At 43.5% G+C, this 18,070-nt stretch overlaps 1 protein-coding gene across 1 annotated transcript in view; it reads right to left on the reverse strand.

Annotated features, from left to right (window-relative positions):
• The window catches only part of LOC126095631 (A disintegrin and metalloproteinase with thrombospondin motifs 7-like), a gene marked incomplete at its 5' end in the record, with an annotated part of 619,647 nt that overhangs the window by 563,873 nt on the left and 37,704 nt on the right, over nt 1-18,070 (reverse strand). Inside the window, one exon of the mRNA XM_049910395.1 lies at nt 13,150-13,242. Coding sequence (XP_049766352.1) covers nt 13,150-13,242 — 93 coding nt within the window. The remainder of the gene's footprint in view (nt 1-13,149; nt 13,243-18,070) is intronic.

Consider the following 18,070-nt stretch of genomic DNA (forward strand, 5'->3'; position numbering starts at 1 on the left):
GATAATTGCGTTGAAGTTGAAACTCTGCGTACTAGGAAGAGTAAAGGTTTACACCACATTTCTCATGTAAAACCATTTATTGACAGATAATCTGCTTTTTAACTTAGTCTTTGCAATTTTCACTTCACGCTACTTGTACAATTCGTCACACTTAGTAACTGTTACCATGCAACAATGTTTGAAGTTAAATATCCAGTCAAGAACCAAGAGAACTTATTCAAACAGAAATTACGAATGCATTGTTATTGCGAACAGACGACACAGTGTTGTTATTTATACATTCCTCCTTGTTAGTTGCACGATTACGTAACGAATATACGGCTTACATACTTAGAACATATACCAGCACTGCTAATGAAATTTTCATGCAACATTTTGGTTTGCTTGAGAGTGGATTCTGGATTTGAGGTGCTTTCTGTGAAATGCCAGATGACACAGTGGTTGGTTTGTGTGACACCTACACGATTATATCACGACGTTACTAATGAGTGACAATTTACAATGTTGCTTTTGCGGTGTATCTGTTTTATATCTGCACAGTTTTTTCTGAATCCTTATGGAAAGCAAAACATGTTTTAGTAGTAACTTTTGTGGTATTGCTACAAGGAGACAGCCTTTTCCGTAGGACAACAATACGTTACAGCACAGTACTTTCCTCATCACGGCAATAAGCGTAATAACTAAGTTATCTATATGCAAAGCATTTCACTTTTGTGTATCATGAGGTAAGTACATTGACTTCTGCAGAACTTAGCTTTCGGAGGACAATAACTACGACACTTCCCAGAGATTATCTAACAGCAAGACGCATATTTAGCGCTACAGGACACGTATTTGAGTGATTAATTTTGTACTTAAAACATTTATTTTTAAAGAGTTTTGAATTACACAGAAAGTTTTTTGTGATACATTTCATTCCATTGCTGTAATCTGTAACACCTGAGGGTATAATTACAATAATCCTCAGCGGGGTACACGTTTACTTTGTGTACCATGTGTCTGGCAAGCACAAGGAGCCCTAGCTAATATGGTATTTGCTTATACAATTTAACACATCGGTACCATATTTCTGTAACACATAAATTACACAGCTATCTGATCATTTAACTGAGAGAGACAAACCTTTTTACTACGTCAGTGACACATGTTTACGCAATTACAGAGTTGGATTATTTCACACTTAAGAAATTGTATTTTGTCTGTACTTTGTGCACTCTTCATATTTTTTCGGAACCATTGTGATACTATGAGAGCTTTGAATGATGTATTTGGTATGAGATCATGATTTTTAAAGTACGTTTGAGGTAGATGACACTACTGAAATGAGCAGAGAATTTTCTTTAGGTTTTGAAATCATTGGAGGAAGCTACGACGTTTTTGAGATTTGACTGAGGTGTTATGATGTTATTATTACGACGACGATGTGTATTATGCTGCTGAGGTATGTTTATGATCAATAACCTAATGCTATATGAGTTATTTGATTATGCTACGTATGTTATGATGAAATATTGAAGAAGTGTTGACGAATAAGGTAAGGAGTAATGAATAGTGGTTAGGGACTCTTGACTTGTGAAAAAGGATGTTGGAAACCAAGAATCGTACTTTGAGAGTTATGAAATGTGTGTAAATGCGTGAATGTATCACAATGCAAGCGAAAATTTTTTGGACACTGTCATATCAATAGCATTTTGTTTCTACAGATTTGTACCGCACATTCTTGACCTGTGAAATATTTTTATATGAGACTGTCACTGTAGCGGAAACTGCTGTCGTAAATATTTCCGTAAGAAAGTTAATTGACCACCTGCACGTGCGTCGTCGGGACACAGCTGTGTCAGACACCTGGAGAACAAGCCTTTTCAGACGCTCAGGTAGAAAAGAAAGCCATTAGGGTGTGCCAGAGGCACAGGTGGAAGAGAAGGACAAAGAGAGGCCATTAAACTCGCTGTTGACAATTCTTTGTAGAGGGCATCGCTAATGCGACACGCTCGTTACTTGAAAACATGTGATTTTTGTAATGCGTTGTGGGCACACAGCTGTGTCAAACACCTGGAGAACAAGCCATTAGGATGTGCCTTTCATCGCTAATGCGACACCCTCGTTACTTAAAAATTTATGATATTTACTGAAATGCCTAACAAAATGACAAGAAATATTTTTACATCTGCACACCTGATTATGACAAGAGTCTTTGTACGAGAGTTGAGAGCAATTAACTTATGAAATGAAATGTCACATGACTACTGAATGACATTTTTATGCTTTGGTTTGCGTAATTGCTTATTTCATTTGATGTCTGGTTTCCAGCTGTGTAGCAGCATTGCTTTTATAAAATAAAATGCATTTGCTAATGTGAACACTTTCTGTCAACAGATCTATTAAATAATTATTTTATGATCCACATTCTTTAAAAAGGAGCACTTGGAAAGGAAAGAACAATACGAAGGAACTCGTAACAGTAAAACATGATTTTCTTTTCAAGTACATGGTAATATTTTTTTACAATAAGTTGTTGTGGTGCACCACTTTAATTACATAGACATTAAGATGACCACTTTAATTACATAGATATTAAGATGTGAATAGACATTTCCCTTTTCTGCATTGTTGTCTTTACTGTAATATTTTTTCTGCTTGCGCTATGTCATGTTTAGGTATAAGTTGCTGCTGTTTGCCAGGCATAGTGTTATTGAATTTGACTTTTGCTAATTTCTTAATGCTGCTTGCTTCGCAAATCTGCGTTTTTTTTCATTGCTGTTTATATTAACTGTGTTATGTGATGCTGCATTGCCTCGTCCCTTGGTATATATATCTGAGCTCAGTAGATTTAAGTTAGCTTAAGAGGGGGTAGACTATATAAGAAACTAACTATGATGAATTGGACGAAATGCATAATGCATTAAGAAGCTATAAGAAAATGGTTTGGCCAAAAAAAAAAAAAAAAAAAAAAAAAGAAAGAAAAAAAAGGATACTGTACAGTGGAGAACAACTATTTTTGACAGAGGAGGTGAACAGAATACAGAAAGCAGGCTTAGATAGGACTTTTGGGAATAATGATGAACGAAGGGAGATCTCCATGCAAAATACTGCAGTAAAACAAACCCTGTCCTTTCCTTTTGTGTTATCCCACTATGTGTTTGTGTACCCTTGTGTATTTGTTTTCTTCCTGTCTCTGTGTAGTTTCATAGAATTTTTTCTTCTGTTAACATTAAGCTACATTCACTATGATGAGGAATACTGTTATCCTCAAATATATTTTGCATTAATAATATGGTATTTTCTTTGTAAAGATGTTTAGACATTATGTATTCTGTTTTGTTTTAATGCTCATGTGTGAAGTTGACGTTTAAAAAGTGATTCTGATCTTTTATTTTTGTACTCATGTCATCATTCCTGTAACACTGATGTATATGTTTATTTCTATTCTTTTGTAAAGCCTATACTACAAATGTTATCTGTATTGTTATGTTTTAATGATGTATTTTGTACCTTTGTAATCGTATTCTTATGTTATAAAATTGTAATTGACAGCAGTTCATCAAATTAGGTAACTTGTAAGTTCCATCTCACTGCACACATTTCTGTTGGTCATAGTATATGGACAATATGTGAGAAGTAGGGACTGTTAGTGTTTGCACGTGTGTTAATAATTCAGCAAGGGACTGGATAACAGCATTGCTGGTTCTAAGGACAATTCCCAAAAACTTTGTGAATGCACAAGTGGTGGTTTATGGACTTGCTATCTTCTCTGCAAGACTCTTCGATGGTGATTGTGCACCTGCACAGTCGCAGCAGATGGCTGCTGGCCATCTCTACCAGGACTACAGTGGGCCTGTCCACAATCTCTACACGGACTACAATGGGTCTGCACCTCTGGTGGCCCGCCAATACCAATAATCTCTACCAGGACTACAGTGGGTCTACTCTGTGATGACCTACCTACCAATATTCTTCGAAATGTCGACTGACTCTGCTGTGGGTTTGCTCTGTTGTGGCCCATTACCTGTCAGCATGTCAAGAGTCAGCACTGTCTTACTGTTGGAAGGACAATACTACTTCTTCAAGACTGCATGGAAATCCACTACTTCCGTGTGCATTGTATTCTACTGCTCAGACTTTGAGCAAACAAACTGCAGGTTTACTCTTATGATGAATGATCAGGACTGTCTTCATTGACTGTGAAAAATTTTAGCTGTTGACCAACATTGTATCAATAAGTGTGTGCATTTGATATCTTTGTTATTGTAATTATGAAAAATTTTATCAAATCTTTATTGGCCACTGCCCAAAAATATTTTGTAAAATTTTTTGTGGGGAGCATGGGGGCTATGTAAGTAGGCTGTTTAGATTTTTATATGGGTAATGCCACGTAGCGCTCTTTTTGAAAATCACTGGCTGTGCTGTGTGCAGTCTGTGGCTAGTTTGCATTGTTGCCTGCCATTGTTGTCATGAACTGCTACAGCTGGATGTGAACAGCGCGTAGCGTTGGGCACTTGGTGGTGAGCCGCCAGCAGTGGTGGATGTGGGGAGAGAGATGGCGGAGTTTTGAAAAATGTCATGAACTGCTGTATATATTATGAATCTTGAGGTAAATACATTGTTTGTTCTCTATTAGAATCTTTCATTTGCTAAGACTATCAGTAGTTAGTGCCTTCCGTAGTTTGTATCTTTTATTTAGCTGGCAGTAGTGGCACTCGCTGTATTGCAGTAGTTCGAGCAACGAAGATTTTTGTGAGGTAAGTGATTTGTGAAAGGTATAGTGAAATGTTACTCAGGGCCATTCTTTTGCAGGGATTTTTGATAGTCAGATTGCGTTGCGCTAAAATTATTGTGTGCCAGGTTAAGCACAGTCGTGTACAATTGTTCTAAGTGGACGTTTCACATGCAAAATTGTTCTAAGGGGACGTTTCATACAGTTTGGACCCAAAGCTCGAAACTGGTTACTACAAATGATGAACACCTGTATTAAAGAGCTGAATATTCCAAAACTATGGCGGCAGGCGAGAGTGGTGGCTTTACTAAAACCTGGCAAGGAGATAAAGGACCCCGAAAGTTACAGACCAGTGTCACTTCTATGCCATCTCTATAGGATACTGGAGCGGATGATTCTCAACCGGGTGGCAAAAACTATAGATGGAAAGCTCATAAAGGAACAAGCCGGTTTCAGACCAGGAAGATCTTGTTGTGGGCAAATACTTAATCTGACGCAACATATAGAAGACGGGTTTGAAAAAAAAATTAATAATTGGAGCAGCTTTCATAGATCTTACTGCTGCATACGACACGGTTAACCACAGAAAGCTATTGCGCAAATTATATCACCTCACAGGGGACTATAGGTTGACGGTGGTTATTGGTAGTCTTCTGCAGAATCGAAGATTTTATGTCTCCCTAAATGGTAAGAACAGTAGATGGCGACTGCAGAAGAATGGCTTACCACAAGGAAGTGTATTTTCTCCCATCCTTTATAATGTGTACACTAATGACCAACCTATACCTCAAGATGCAAGACTCTTCGTATATGCTGATGACACAGCTGTGGTGGTCCAGGGGTCCAATTTTGATGCAACATCTGGAAACCTCTCTAGAGCGCTTGAAGAACTGGCTCAATACTATGACGCAAATCACCTCAACAATACTATGACGCAAATCACCTCAAGCCAAACCCTGACAAAACCCAAGTATGTGCTTTCCACCTGCGCTATAGAGATGCTGGAGTTGAGCTCTTCGTTACACGGCAAGGTAAGAAGTTAAAGCACTGTCCAACACCTAAATACCTTGGGGTTGTACTTGACAGAACGCTTTCCTTCAAGCAGCATTGCCAAAACACCAAAGCTAAAGTCTGCTCCAGAAATAACATCATCCGCCGGCTGACAAACTATGAATGGGGTGCTCAACCATCAGTACTGAGAACATCAGCACTTGCTCTGTGTGTTTCTGCAGCAGACTATGCAGCGCCAGTATGGAAGCATCTGCACATGCTAAACAGGTTGATGTAAGTGTTAATGAGACAATGCCAATTGTTACAGGCTGTCTCAGACCCACACCAACGGGTAATTTGTACCTACTTGCTGGAATTGCCCCATCCAAGATCAGAAGGCAGGTGGCAGCAGACGCTGAGAGAACAAAGAAAGAAACAGATTCTCGACACCCACTGAATGGGCACGTCACTCAGGCTCGGAGGCTTAAGTCTAGAAATAGCTTTACTGCAAGAACCAAGATCCTTGACGGTTCACGGGAAGATAATAGAGTCTGTAGATGGGAGAATGAGCAAACCGCACTGCAGATAATACCAAAAGAGCAAATGGCACCTGGAAACAAACTTCCTTATACAGTGTTGAGAACACTAAATAGGCTGATGGCTGGTGTACCCAGACGCAAAACTAATCTGTGTAAGTGGGGACTGCTCACTAACGATGACGACGTTCTTTGCGGATGCGGAGAGGTACAAGACGAGGCACATCTGCCGGAGCCCTGCAGTTTTAGTGACCTGCTACAAGCCAACGACAATGCCGATGTGGTGGCTAACTATTGGGAAAATAAAATTTGATCTGGACACGGAAAAGTAAAGTAAAGTAAAGTGCATACCTATAGGCTCTTCACTAGCAACTGACTGGCGAGGCTTCTAAAAGAGCAAACCGTTTTGCAGTTTCGAAGCAAATTATCGCGTTCTCGAAACTTCACTTTGCCAGACCAGCCGGCCAGAGAGGATCGCTATTGCGAGGCGAAGGGTGTGGCGGATCGCCGTCCGGCAGAGACTTGTCTGTCAGTGGTCCCACCCGGCCCCCACCAATGATGCGCTCGGATTCTCAGACAACGAGATGGAAACTACGTTCGTAACCAAGACTGCGAACGCAAGATGCTGTTACAAGATCGACTTGGAGAGAAGAAAGAAGTGCTTGATGGCAGATGCCCTCATCACTGCTTGCCGGGATCACATGATGGAAGCTTCGAGCAGATTTTGGTTCGAACAGTGGATATCTCCTTGCCTGTTCTACGCTCCTTACCTGCGAGATTGCACTCAACCCTTGAGGAGGAGCACATTTTCAGATGAGATATTCATCGCTCAACACCATCCTGCGACCAGCAAGCAGCTCTACCTCGATGAAAGCAACAAGACAGTCGTCGTGACCGTGGAGCAGATTGTTGGTTTTCCAGTGAACACATGTCAGACCACTGCCAGCACGTCCGACGTAACAATGTCGCAATGTTGGACACACCAGAGGTAAAGCAGACCCGTCATCACAAGGTCATAGTCATAACACAAACCAATCAGCAAGGCCCTGCTGTTACTGATGAGGATTCGTCCAACCAGGCCAGCTCAAGCAGGCCACAGCAGAAGAGGAAGCCACAGGATGACGAATTAGTTGTCCCCAGGTGAAAAGACAGGGTCAAGGCCAAAGTGATCGTGCGGATACAACCAAACCCACTCGCAGCCACAAACCGCTACTCAGGCATACCAGAAGCAGTCGCAGAGGACGACACCACGCCGCCACAGGGGAGGATGCTCCCTTACACAACACTCATCCCCATCGTCATTCAGTGGACAGATCCTTACGAGGTCCTCCAACAGATGATTAGAAATACCGTCACCTCCACATCCATCTAAGCTGCCAAGAAAGACCTGGGCAAGGAACGCGTGGCGACAACCAGCAATCATCAGAAAGGGATGGAGCTCATGGAGAAAGAGAGGCTGTGTTGTTACATGCAAAATGCCAAACCTCTTAAGCAGGTGAAGGAGGTTTTCCATTGTCTTCACTGAAGACGGATCCGCAGCACCTGGAGGAGGAGCTCGCAGTCTTGAAGCTCGCTGCCCAGTCTGGGGGCATCATCAGGTCGCTCAGAACGCGCAGGAAGATTCCCTCGTTCCTGATCGTCCTGATCGATAATGCCGAAAAGCGAAAGGTTTTCCAGCTATAAAAGATAGCTCACATCAGGGTGACAGCGGAACTTCGAAAAAAGGGCAGGACGCCATAGCACTACTCTTGTCAAGTTACGAACCACATAGCATGCTACTGCTCCATGCCAGTGCAGGGCGTGAAATGTGCTTGACTGCAGCATACCAAAGATTTCTCCAAGAAGAAATAAGAACCCTGCAGTGGTGCAACTGCAAAGATTCACATCTGGCTAGTTACAGAGACTACAACGCGTTCAAGAGACACAAAGCATAAAAAAAGAGTTCAACCGGGCACCAGTTTCGCTGACATTGTCACAGCCAGCAGCAGCCTCCCAGTCGAAGCCCCAGGAATGCAGGTAGCCGCTATGGCCGCCGCCGCCATGGGGAGAACGCGAATGAGCTCAAATCGCTGTTGCGGTCATTGAAACAACTCATGCATCAACTTATAGTCCAGCCAACTCATGCATCAATTTCTAGTCCTCATCGACACAAAAATGACAGCCCTGCAAGTAACTAGACACACCATGGATAACAGTGACGTACATGATGTTACTGCCTGCACATAAAATGCATTTAATGCAAATCTTTCGCTGCAGCAAGGCGAATTTCATCAATTCATAGGGGGCGTGGCAGTTGACAACTGTCTCGTACAGGAAGCCTTCTTCAAACCAGAAGTCAACTATACTTGCTACCACACTGACATGTCGATGACGGTAAGTGACAGGGCCATCTATGTTAAAACGTCACTGCGGCATCACCAAGTCATACTGCCTGAGGTTGCCTCGCTGGAAGCCATAGGGGTGACTGTCGACACTTCTGCCAGAAAGACGTCTTTTTCATGACCTATCGACAGTTGAAAGGACAGTCCCAGGAAGTGGACTTCGACACTCTGCTGTTTACGGAGTGGCGACTTCTCATTGCCGGCGATTTCAACGCAAAGAACACGGAATTCTAGCCTCACCTACGCCAGTGGGGGTCGCCTATCTCGCGCTGCACACCGGAACGACGCCATAGCCATTGGTCCCTTTGATCTTACCATCTTCCCTAACAACAGAGATCTGGTGGACGTGTTCGACGTCGCCCACCTGAATCGCATAGGTAAAACTACGATCTCCAAAAGAGAAGTCCTGTTATTCAACCACGTCCCTGTGATCTTCGACGTGGACCTGACAGATGCAACGCGGCCAGCCAGTCATTCAAGCTACTGATGAATGGACAGTGGGCGCTATCAAACGGTAATAGACCTACTGGATGAAGCATCTGACCCAGCGAAAGTGAGGGCTGACGTAGTGCTGGCCTTTCTGAACCACAGAAAACTACAAGCAGCAGACGAAGCCACTCCAAGGCGACCACAACGACCACAAGGCTCCTCACGCCTTCTCACGCCCCACGTACTGGTGGCAATCCCTCAGAGAAACCGACTGTTCCGTGAGTGGCAGTTCAACCTCCAACCAGACAAGCAATACCACGTCAGCCGCATGATGCAACAGATTAAAGTAGCTGTAGACGAGCACAGGAAACGGGACTAGGCAGACCACGTTCCCGCGATAAACCCCGACGACAGCAGCGCGTGGAGAGTCCTCAAAAGGTTCCTGTGCGGCCGTTAACGCATTCCGTCACTGCAGGTCGGTGATGACTTCGTCTGTGAGCCAGGTGCCAAGGCCGGCGTGCTGACAGACGCGTTAGAAGACCACTTTACGCCAGTGGCCGACGTCGTCGACGAGAACCACAACCGCCAGGTTGAAGAGCAACTGTTCACCTTCCTGGGCAAAAAAAGACGTCATATAGCCGATCACAGAGAAAAAACTCACAGCTCTACTCCAGTCTCTGAACCCCAGGAGGGCAGGAAGCATCGACAGCGTCAACCACATGCTGAAAAGAACCATTCACTGGGGATTCATCGGCCACTAGCCGATATCTTCAATCGGTTACTTCGGGCGGGCATCTACTCCTCCTCATGGAAACACACGGAAGTGGTGCCTATCTCAAAAATTGGGCCAATGCCAGGCAGCCACTACTGGGCCATCAGTCTACTCCTGTCCTTCTCGAAAGTTTTCGAGAGGCTGTACGCTAGGAGGCTGATGTTACACGCCACTCCACTCAAGAGAGTGTCATAGTAGTCTATCAGTTTGAGTTTCTGATGACCATTTCACCTCTCGCCAGTTGCTGAGACTGGTGAAACCGGCAATGAGGGCGCTGGAAACAACAAGGGAGCACCTTGGGGAAGTGTTTCTCGACGTCTACAAGGACTTCGACTCCTTGTGGCACGGCGGCCTCGTGTACACACAATTTGTGCACGTGATATCGACATCACTTGTAATCCATCTTTGGTCCTATCTTGCTGGGAGAACCTTCCATGTGAGGGCAGACGATAGGTCATCCACTGACCGGCAGATAACGTGCAGGGGTACGGCAGAGATCGGAGCTCGGACCCTTGCTGCACTTCCTGTAGACTGCCGACGTTCCAAGTGTTGTACGCTTAGAGTTGACTCTGCGCCGACGATGCAACGCTATTCATCCGCAGCATGAACGTCCAATGTGACGCCGTCTACAACTCGGGTGCGGTGCAATGAGAGACTGGGTAACGAAGTGGCGCTTTAAATTCAATGCCACTAAGAGACGCGCAGGAGGCTTCACACGAAGGAAGCTGATGCCAGATCTCCCTCCTGTAACCATCACGGGAGGCCCCATCCCATGGACAAAGACTGCGAATTTTCTCGGAGTGATCCTTGACCAAAGGTTCATCTGGGCACCTGACCTCAGAAAACAGAGGAATGCGATGTATCCGCTCCCTGAATTCGCTTCTTAATCCACTGTCATCGCTCCCGCCGCACCACGGCATTATGCTTTACCTAACACTGGTCAGACCAGTGTTAAGAGTACGCGGCAGTGACTCAAACATAGCGGCGCTGCAATGGGTGCAGAACCGAGCTGTGAGGCTCGCTCTGTGCAAGGCTGTATTTAGCTTGTCTGCTGCACGAAGACTCTGGAATTCCTCTTTTGCCGGACAGAATCAGGCAGAGTGCACGGTCTTCCGCAATCGGATCATCATGGAACTATGTCACGTGTGCCGCCGTGGTTAAAGTATACCGTGCATGGCAATATGGTGCTATTCAAAACTGGCACCGAAGTAGCTCAGATGCACCAGGGACCATATATTACAGAGGTGAGCGACAGCTGCGGAGATGTGCACGGACGAACAGGCGTGCATCTTTTGGACAACTGGCTGCCCAGGTGAACCAAGGGGCTACCAATAGCGTCTCCTCAACGATCGTTCGGTGAATGTTGGAGTGTATGGGCCTCTGCAGCAGGAGTCTGGTTCATGCACCCATGCTGACTACTGTTCATGGGCGACGAAGGCTGGAATTTTCACGGCAATACCTCAACTGGATGTCCACTGAGCGGCAGCAAGTGGCCTTTCAAAATGAATCACATTTAATGCTCCATCGGAGCAAACATTCTGCAGCAACAGTCGGAAGAGGCCAGACTGTAATGGGGAGCGTTATGGTCTGGAGGACGTTTTCGTGGAATTCCTTGATGATCTCGTCATGCTGTACGGCACAATGGAGCTAGACAACTATGAATGTATCCTTTGAGACCGTGCCCACCCGTAAAGACAGTTCGTTTTTCCTCAGCACGTTGTCATCTACCAGCAGGACAGTGCAACGTGGCCACAGTTTGCAGTCCACGTGCATTGTTCGAAGAGCACCAGGATGAGTTTACCGTACTTCCGTAGCCACCAAACCCCACGGATTTAAACCCAGGCGAGAATCTGTGGAACCACCTCGACTTTCGAAAGGCGTTCGACTCAGTTCCGCACTGTCGTTTGCTCCAAAAAGTGCGCGCTCACGGTCTATCCGATGACATATGTGGTTGGATAGAAAGTTTTCTAACAGGCGGAGAGCAGTATGTCGTCCTGAATGGGGCGACTTTACCAGAAACAAGCGTAACTTCAGGTGTGCCCCAAGGCAGCGTAATAGGTCCACTGCTTTTTACGATTTACATAAACGATCTGGTTGATGGTACTGACAGCGGTATTAGACTGTTTGCCGATGATGCTGTAGTCTACAGGAAACTAGTATCACATGAAAGTTGTGAACAAATCAGTGAGGAATTGCAGAAAATAAATGCGTAGTGTAACGACTGACGGTTATCTATCAATATTAGTAAGTGTAACCTACTGCGTATAACAAGACGAAAACCTCATTAATGTAAGAGTACAAAATAAATGCCCAGTCTTTGGAAACGGTAACGTCCGTCAAGTATCTGGGTGTGACTATTCGAAATGATCTCAAATGGAATGATCAGATTACACAAGTAACGGGAAAGCGAGCTCTAGATTGCGGTTTATTGGTAGAATCCTGAAGCGTTGCAGTCCTTCAACAAAGGAAATAGCTTACAATACGTTAGTTCAACCAGTCTTAGAGTATTGTTCGTCTGTATGGGACCCTTACCAGTTGGGTTTCATTCAAGAGATTGAGAAGATCCAAAGAGCGGCAAGATTTGTGACTGGTACATTTAGCCATCGCGAGAATGTTACAAATCTCATAGAAAGTTTGAAGTGGAACTCACTTGCAGATAGACGATGCGCTAAACAGAAGGGGCTGCTCACTAAATTACGAAACTCGATCTTCACCGAGGATGTAGAGCATATATTATCACCACCAATTTTCAAATCACGCAATGATCCCCATTCAAAGATAGGGGAAATTAGAGCTCGTACTGAGGCGTTCAGACAGTAGTTTACCCCTCGCGCGATCCGCGAGTGGAACTGAAAGGGGGGGGGGGGGGGGGAATTATGACTTTGGCGCGAATTGTGCCATCCGCCACACACCGCTTGGTGGCTAGTGGAGCGTAGATGTAGATGTAGACCGGGCTCTTAGCGCCAACCGGAAAACCTGGCGCAGCTACGGCACTGGAGTCGGTAAGGCTTCACACTGCTGTCGGTACCTTCCAGAACCTCAATGACTCTTCTCCTGCACTTCCGCGCTGCTATTCAAACTTCTGACAGATGTTCACATTAATAAGACTGGGCTGTGTAGTTGTTGCTTATGACTTACATCGCTCTTGAGTCGAAATAACTTGTGACTTCCATGATAATATGAATAACGTAAACAAAATGACGTGCAGTCTAGATTTGACGGAAATCACAGCCAGATACTGATATTTGATATTACGAAAACTGTGAGTTCTGATTCGCTTAGTGATATCTTGCCCAACGCTATTTCATAGTGAGTGTGCTGGCTCACCAGGCCGTCGCAGAGTGAGAGCGCGGCGCGGGACCCGGCCATTCCCCGCACGCGCCCCGTGTAGTGGCACAGCCGGCGGCCCGCGGCCCGCAGCTGCGAAGCATTCGGCACGGGACCGCGGCGTCGCTCCACCACCAGCGCCGGCGATGCCAGGCCCACAGACGGCTGCAGCTCCACGTGCAGCGCCGCGCCGCGCCACGGCACCCTCACGTGCACCTTCGCACGACGAGCACCGGCTGCTTACTGCGTCTCCACTTGTTACTTGGCAGACCGGGAAACAACATTAAGGCGAGGTTTACTGTCTTTTGGTTCAAAAAATCGATTTTTTAAATTCCATTTTTTGATCCATAAACGTGTTTAGAATCCACCCCTGAAACGGTTTTTCCGAATACGGAACGGAAATGTTTGTTATTCGCGGCTGAACAAAGAAATGCACCTGCCTGAAATCGGCCTTTTTCACGCACCAGTTTTTTTCTTTCGGAGGACGAGTTGTTGTACCGGTACTTGAGAGGAAACACACAAAATTCAAATGTAAGTTTGAACGCGTGTGTTTGGAAGTTAGCCCCCAAGCATTTGCATTCTGGTGCGAAGACCGTGGAGACTGGGACTTTTCTGGCAGCGAGCAGCTTCAACGAAGGGTATTCAGCAATTGTGAAGACCATGACAACGATGGACGCCACCCTGGGACTCTATTCGACGCAGTTCGCCAAGCAATCGGACGACCACCGGATTCAAGCGGCCGAAAACCGCTTGTCACCGGTACGAGCGGCTCTGAAGCAGTGCAGGATGGCCCAGATCGAGCAGAACGCCCTCTACGAGGAAGAGCAAGGACTAGTTTATAGACCCGGAATAGCAGATTGAACGTAAGTTGCATAATGTTGCATTTATATGTAGTCAAAACTTCAAACGCATTTTTCTCGAAATGACTTTTTTTTATCGCGCGGTATGGTAACTTCAAATCTACTGAACCGATTGGCATGATTCTTTGTTTCAGACCAAGCTAACTAAATTTTCTAGGAGTTGTACCACTTTTATTCCTATCCATCAACTATAAATATTTTTACTTGGCCGACGAAGTCGAAAAGTCGATGAAAAAAACCAATTTTTTTCAAATTTTTGTTTCCTATGGTCCAAATAACGTAAGCGAGGTACAACTCCTAAAGGATCTTATACACTTCGCTAACGTCAACTCAATTTTGATTTCAGACGAGCCGGCTGACCTGTGACATACCGCGCGTGGAGGTCTACATCGAAATTTTGTTTCATTCCGACGGTACTTCCACCTTTGCTCTTCGACATTTGCGGTCGAAAAAATTCCAGTTTGTAGAAAAAATATCAATAAACATTTTGACTAAATTTGACATTGATATCTACAACACATCTCGAGAAAAAAATTCTCAAAGAACATGCTTTTTTCGGGCCAAAGATAGTAAACCTCCCCTTAATAAACTAACGCTGCCAGGACTGATAATCATACCGAGACACTGCTCGCCTATAGAACACGTATTCTGTAGCTAACTCCTAATCTTGAAACTTCCCGGTAGATTAAAGCCGTGTGCCGGTCCGAAACTGAAATCTGGGACCTTTCCCTTTCGTGGGCAACTGCTGCGCCAACTGAGCTATCCAAGCACAACTCATGACCTGTCTTCACAGCTTTACTTCCATCTGTACCTCATCTCCCACCTTCGGAACTTCACAGTTCTCCTGCAAAACTTGCAGAACTATCACTACTGGAAGAAAGGATATTGCGGAGACATGGCTTTGCCACAGCCTGCTGGGTGTTTCGAGAATGAAATTTTCACTCTGCAATGGAGTGTGCGCTGATATGGAACTTCCTGGCAAATTAAAATTGTGTGCTGGACCGAGGCTCGAATTTGGGAGCATTGCAAGAGAACTTCTGTGAAGTTTAGAAGGTAGGAGACGAAGTACTAGCGGAAGTAAAGCTATGAGGAGGGGTCGAGGCGTCACACTTGGATAGCTCAGTTGGTAGAGCACTTGCCTGTGAGAGGCAAAGCAGTTCGAGTCTGGGTCCGGCGCACAGTTTTAACCTGCTATGAAGTTTCTTATCAGCGCACACTCTGCTGCAGAGTGAAAATTTCACTCTCGATATTCAATCTTGTTTGCACTTGGATATAAGTTTATAATTATTTTATGGTCATGTAGGCATATTTTTGGCTTGCAATTCATTATTTTACGGAAGTTTACATACGTAGAAAGATTGAAAAGAATCTGCGTGCCATCAGTTCCTGAAATCGCCTTTGTAAACTGTTTACCCTAGAAATGACAGCTGAACAATGTCCAGTCTTAAATCAAGATTCACGATAAACGTTTCCAAGATAATCGGTTTTGCGGCTAAAAATAAAATTAACTTCTTTTGAAACCAATTGTTAACGTTACGTAATGGATGAAATTTCGTACAGAAAACATGTTCAATTTCGTTTAAACTGTATGGTCAGTGTTTTCTTTTTTTTGTAAAACATTTTTTAAATATGAACTTATGTAAAAGCATGATTTTAATTGTAGGTTTAATCATGTTTAAGAACTAAAAATATATGAAAAACATTTCATTTATTGAATGTTATAAATAAGGCAGTGGCAGAGGTCACCACAACTCGATTTTAGTGCAGATTTAGTGAGCTGCAGTGTGAGTCTTGTTCCAGCCTTTGTATTGCGGCAGTGTCAACTAAAAGCATATTTTACTGATTTTCAAGATTTTAGTAAGTTTGTAGTAAAGTTTGTAAAAAGTTATATGTTATGTTTGCTGGAGAAGTAATAAAACAAAAAACAACATTACAATGAAAATATTCGAAGGGTTATTGCACTTCATTACAAAAGGATCACCCAAGCAAAGTTGAACTACAATCCCGAAAAAAAGGCATTCATTCATCGATTTACTGAATTAGTTGTGCATTACGATTCAATGTTTTTTACTCCTTCTCGATGATATACATTTGAAATGTGTTAAACTACAGATCATCTGCACTATTTTTTATACACTGACAGAAATATAAATAATCTTACGCATACTAATGAACGCTTAATTCTCATGCTCAATGCCTCCCTGAGTACAGAATACCATTAACCCTACAACGGATTCTTTCACTATAGATTTGGAGCAGGTTGGCACGAAAGACACGAAGCGAAAGGCGAGCTACTAGTCATACAAAAATCAGACTGCAGCTATAATAATCGAAGCGCATGCAAAGAAAGCATTATTTGAGAAGGGAGTGAGACTGATATGTAGTCTATTGCAGATGTTATCCAATCTATAATTTGTGCAATTTATACAGAAACCAAAAATATACATGAAAAGACAACTAAAATTCAGTGAGAATAAATTAAAACTTTTAGGCGATTTCCTTTTGTATTCTTACATCAAAGTCACAAAACCAATTCTGAATGAAGTGAACGGTGCCAGGGGTCATCATCAGACTGTCAAATCAATAAATCACGCAATCTCCATTGACAATATGTCAATTATTTCACCTTTGCCGTTTGCTGATAATATTTCAATTCCGTCACAGACGCCAAAGGACCTGGAAGATAACGGAATGGGCTGTGTCTTGAAAAGAGGCTGAAGGTGAACTTAAACCACAGTAAAATAAAAGGTAACGCAAAAAGTTGCTTTAATTCAAGCTGTGATGAGAGAATGAATTAGATTAAAAAATTTGACAGCAAAAGTAGCAGATAAGGTTTATTATTTGGGCAGCAACATAAGTGACGAAATTTAGACGGTTTACAATACAAACAAGAAAAGCGCTTCTGAGAAACAAAAATTCACCAATGTGGAATATAATTTTAAGCAGTAGAGAGCCTTTTTTGGAGGTACCTTTTTCATTTTATTTGTCTATCTTATTTACTCGTCTAGTTCTGTACGACCAAATTGAGGAGCCAGTCTCCATAGTCACGGAACAAGTCAGTACATGAAATTAACATCAGAAACGTTTATAACAGATAAAATAAAATTTACATGAATCTTATACAGACGACAAGCTACTGAGTATGTATTAGCAGAGTCAACAGTATAAAACAGGAATTACCTTAATTTATTTTTTCGGAAATTCCCCTGTAGAATAGAAATGAGCCATGAGGAAATTCTTCAGTTTAGACATGAAAGTACAGTTTAGCATTAAATGAGCGAAAGTTGCTAATTCTTGAAATAAGTTAATACTGTTAACAATAAATGACACTAAAGGAAATACATATTGGATGCCCAATTCCAGAATTGCCAGACTCCAGAACAGGAATCGGCAATAAGTTTGTTAACTTACACCACATATTGCTCGAACTGCCTGTTTCTGAGACAGAAGTACCCTTTGTGAATTGGAAGAGCTACCCCAGAATATAACACTTTTATCATAACCGAATGACAGTGGGGGACGGAGACTAATTTTCATGTCGGACTGCCACCTATTACAGATATTGTGAGAATGGTAAATATAGCAGCATTCAGGTCTTCAGCAGGATCTTGAACACGGGACTGCCATCTATCTGAACACGTACGAATCTGGAGTGTTCAGTCGTTAACCATACCCTCATTCAGTGTAATCTAAATGTGTCTTTAGCCGAACTGTGCGATAGGAATTGTAAAAACTGAGTCTTACAGTGATTTAGCAACATTATACGTTCTACAAGTCATGAACGTATGCCTTGAACTGTACTATGTTGCAGTCAATATCATTCACTATCAGGCTAGTATCAGTAGAAAGCATGTTATATATATAAAAGAAACTTACAGTGGGCACAACACTGTCCCTGAGGCACTTCCCACTTAATCGTGCCCCAAACTGGACTTTAGCCATTTACAGAAGTGAAACGCAGACAATAAACAGTTCAGACAACAAGAGAATAGCGCCTTTTGAAATGTGGCGCTACAGAATAATGCTGCAGGTTGGGTGGGTGACATGGCGTATTATCATGC

Source organism: Schistocerca cancellata, chromosome 8 (genome assembly GCF_023864275.1).
Source record: "Schistocerca cancellata isolate TAMUIC-IGC-003103 chromosome 8, iqSchCanc2.1, whole genome shotgun sequence".
NCBI lineage: Eukaryota > Metazoa > Arthropoda > Insecta > Orthoptera > Acrididae > Schistocerca > Schistocerca cancellata.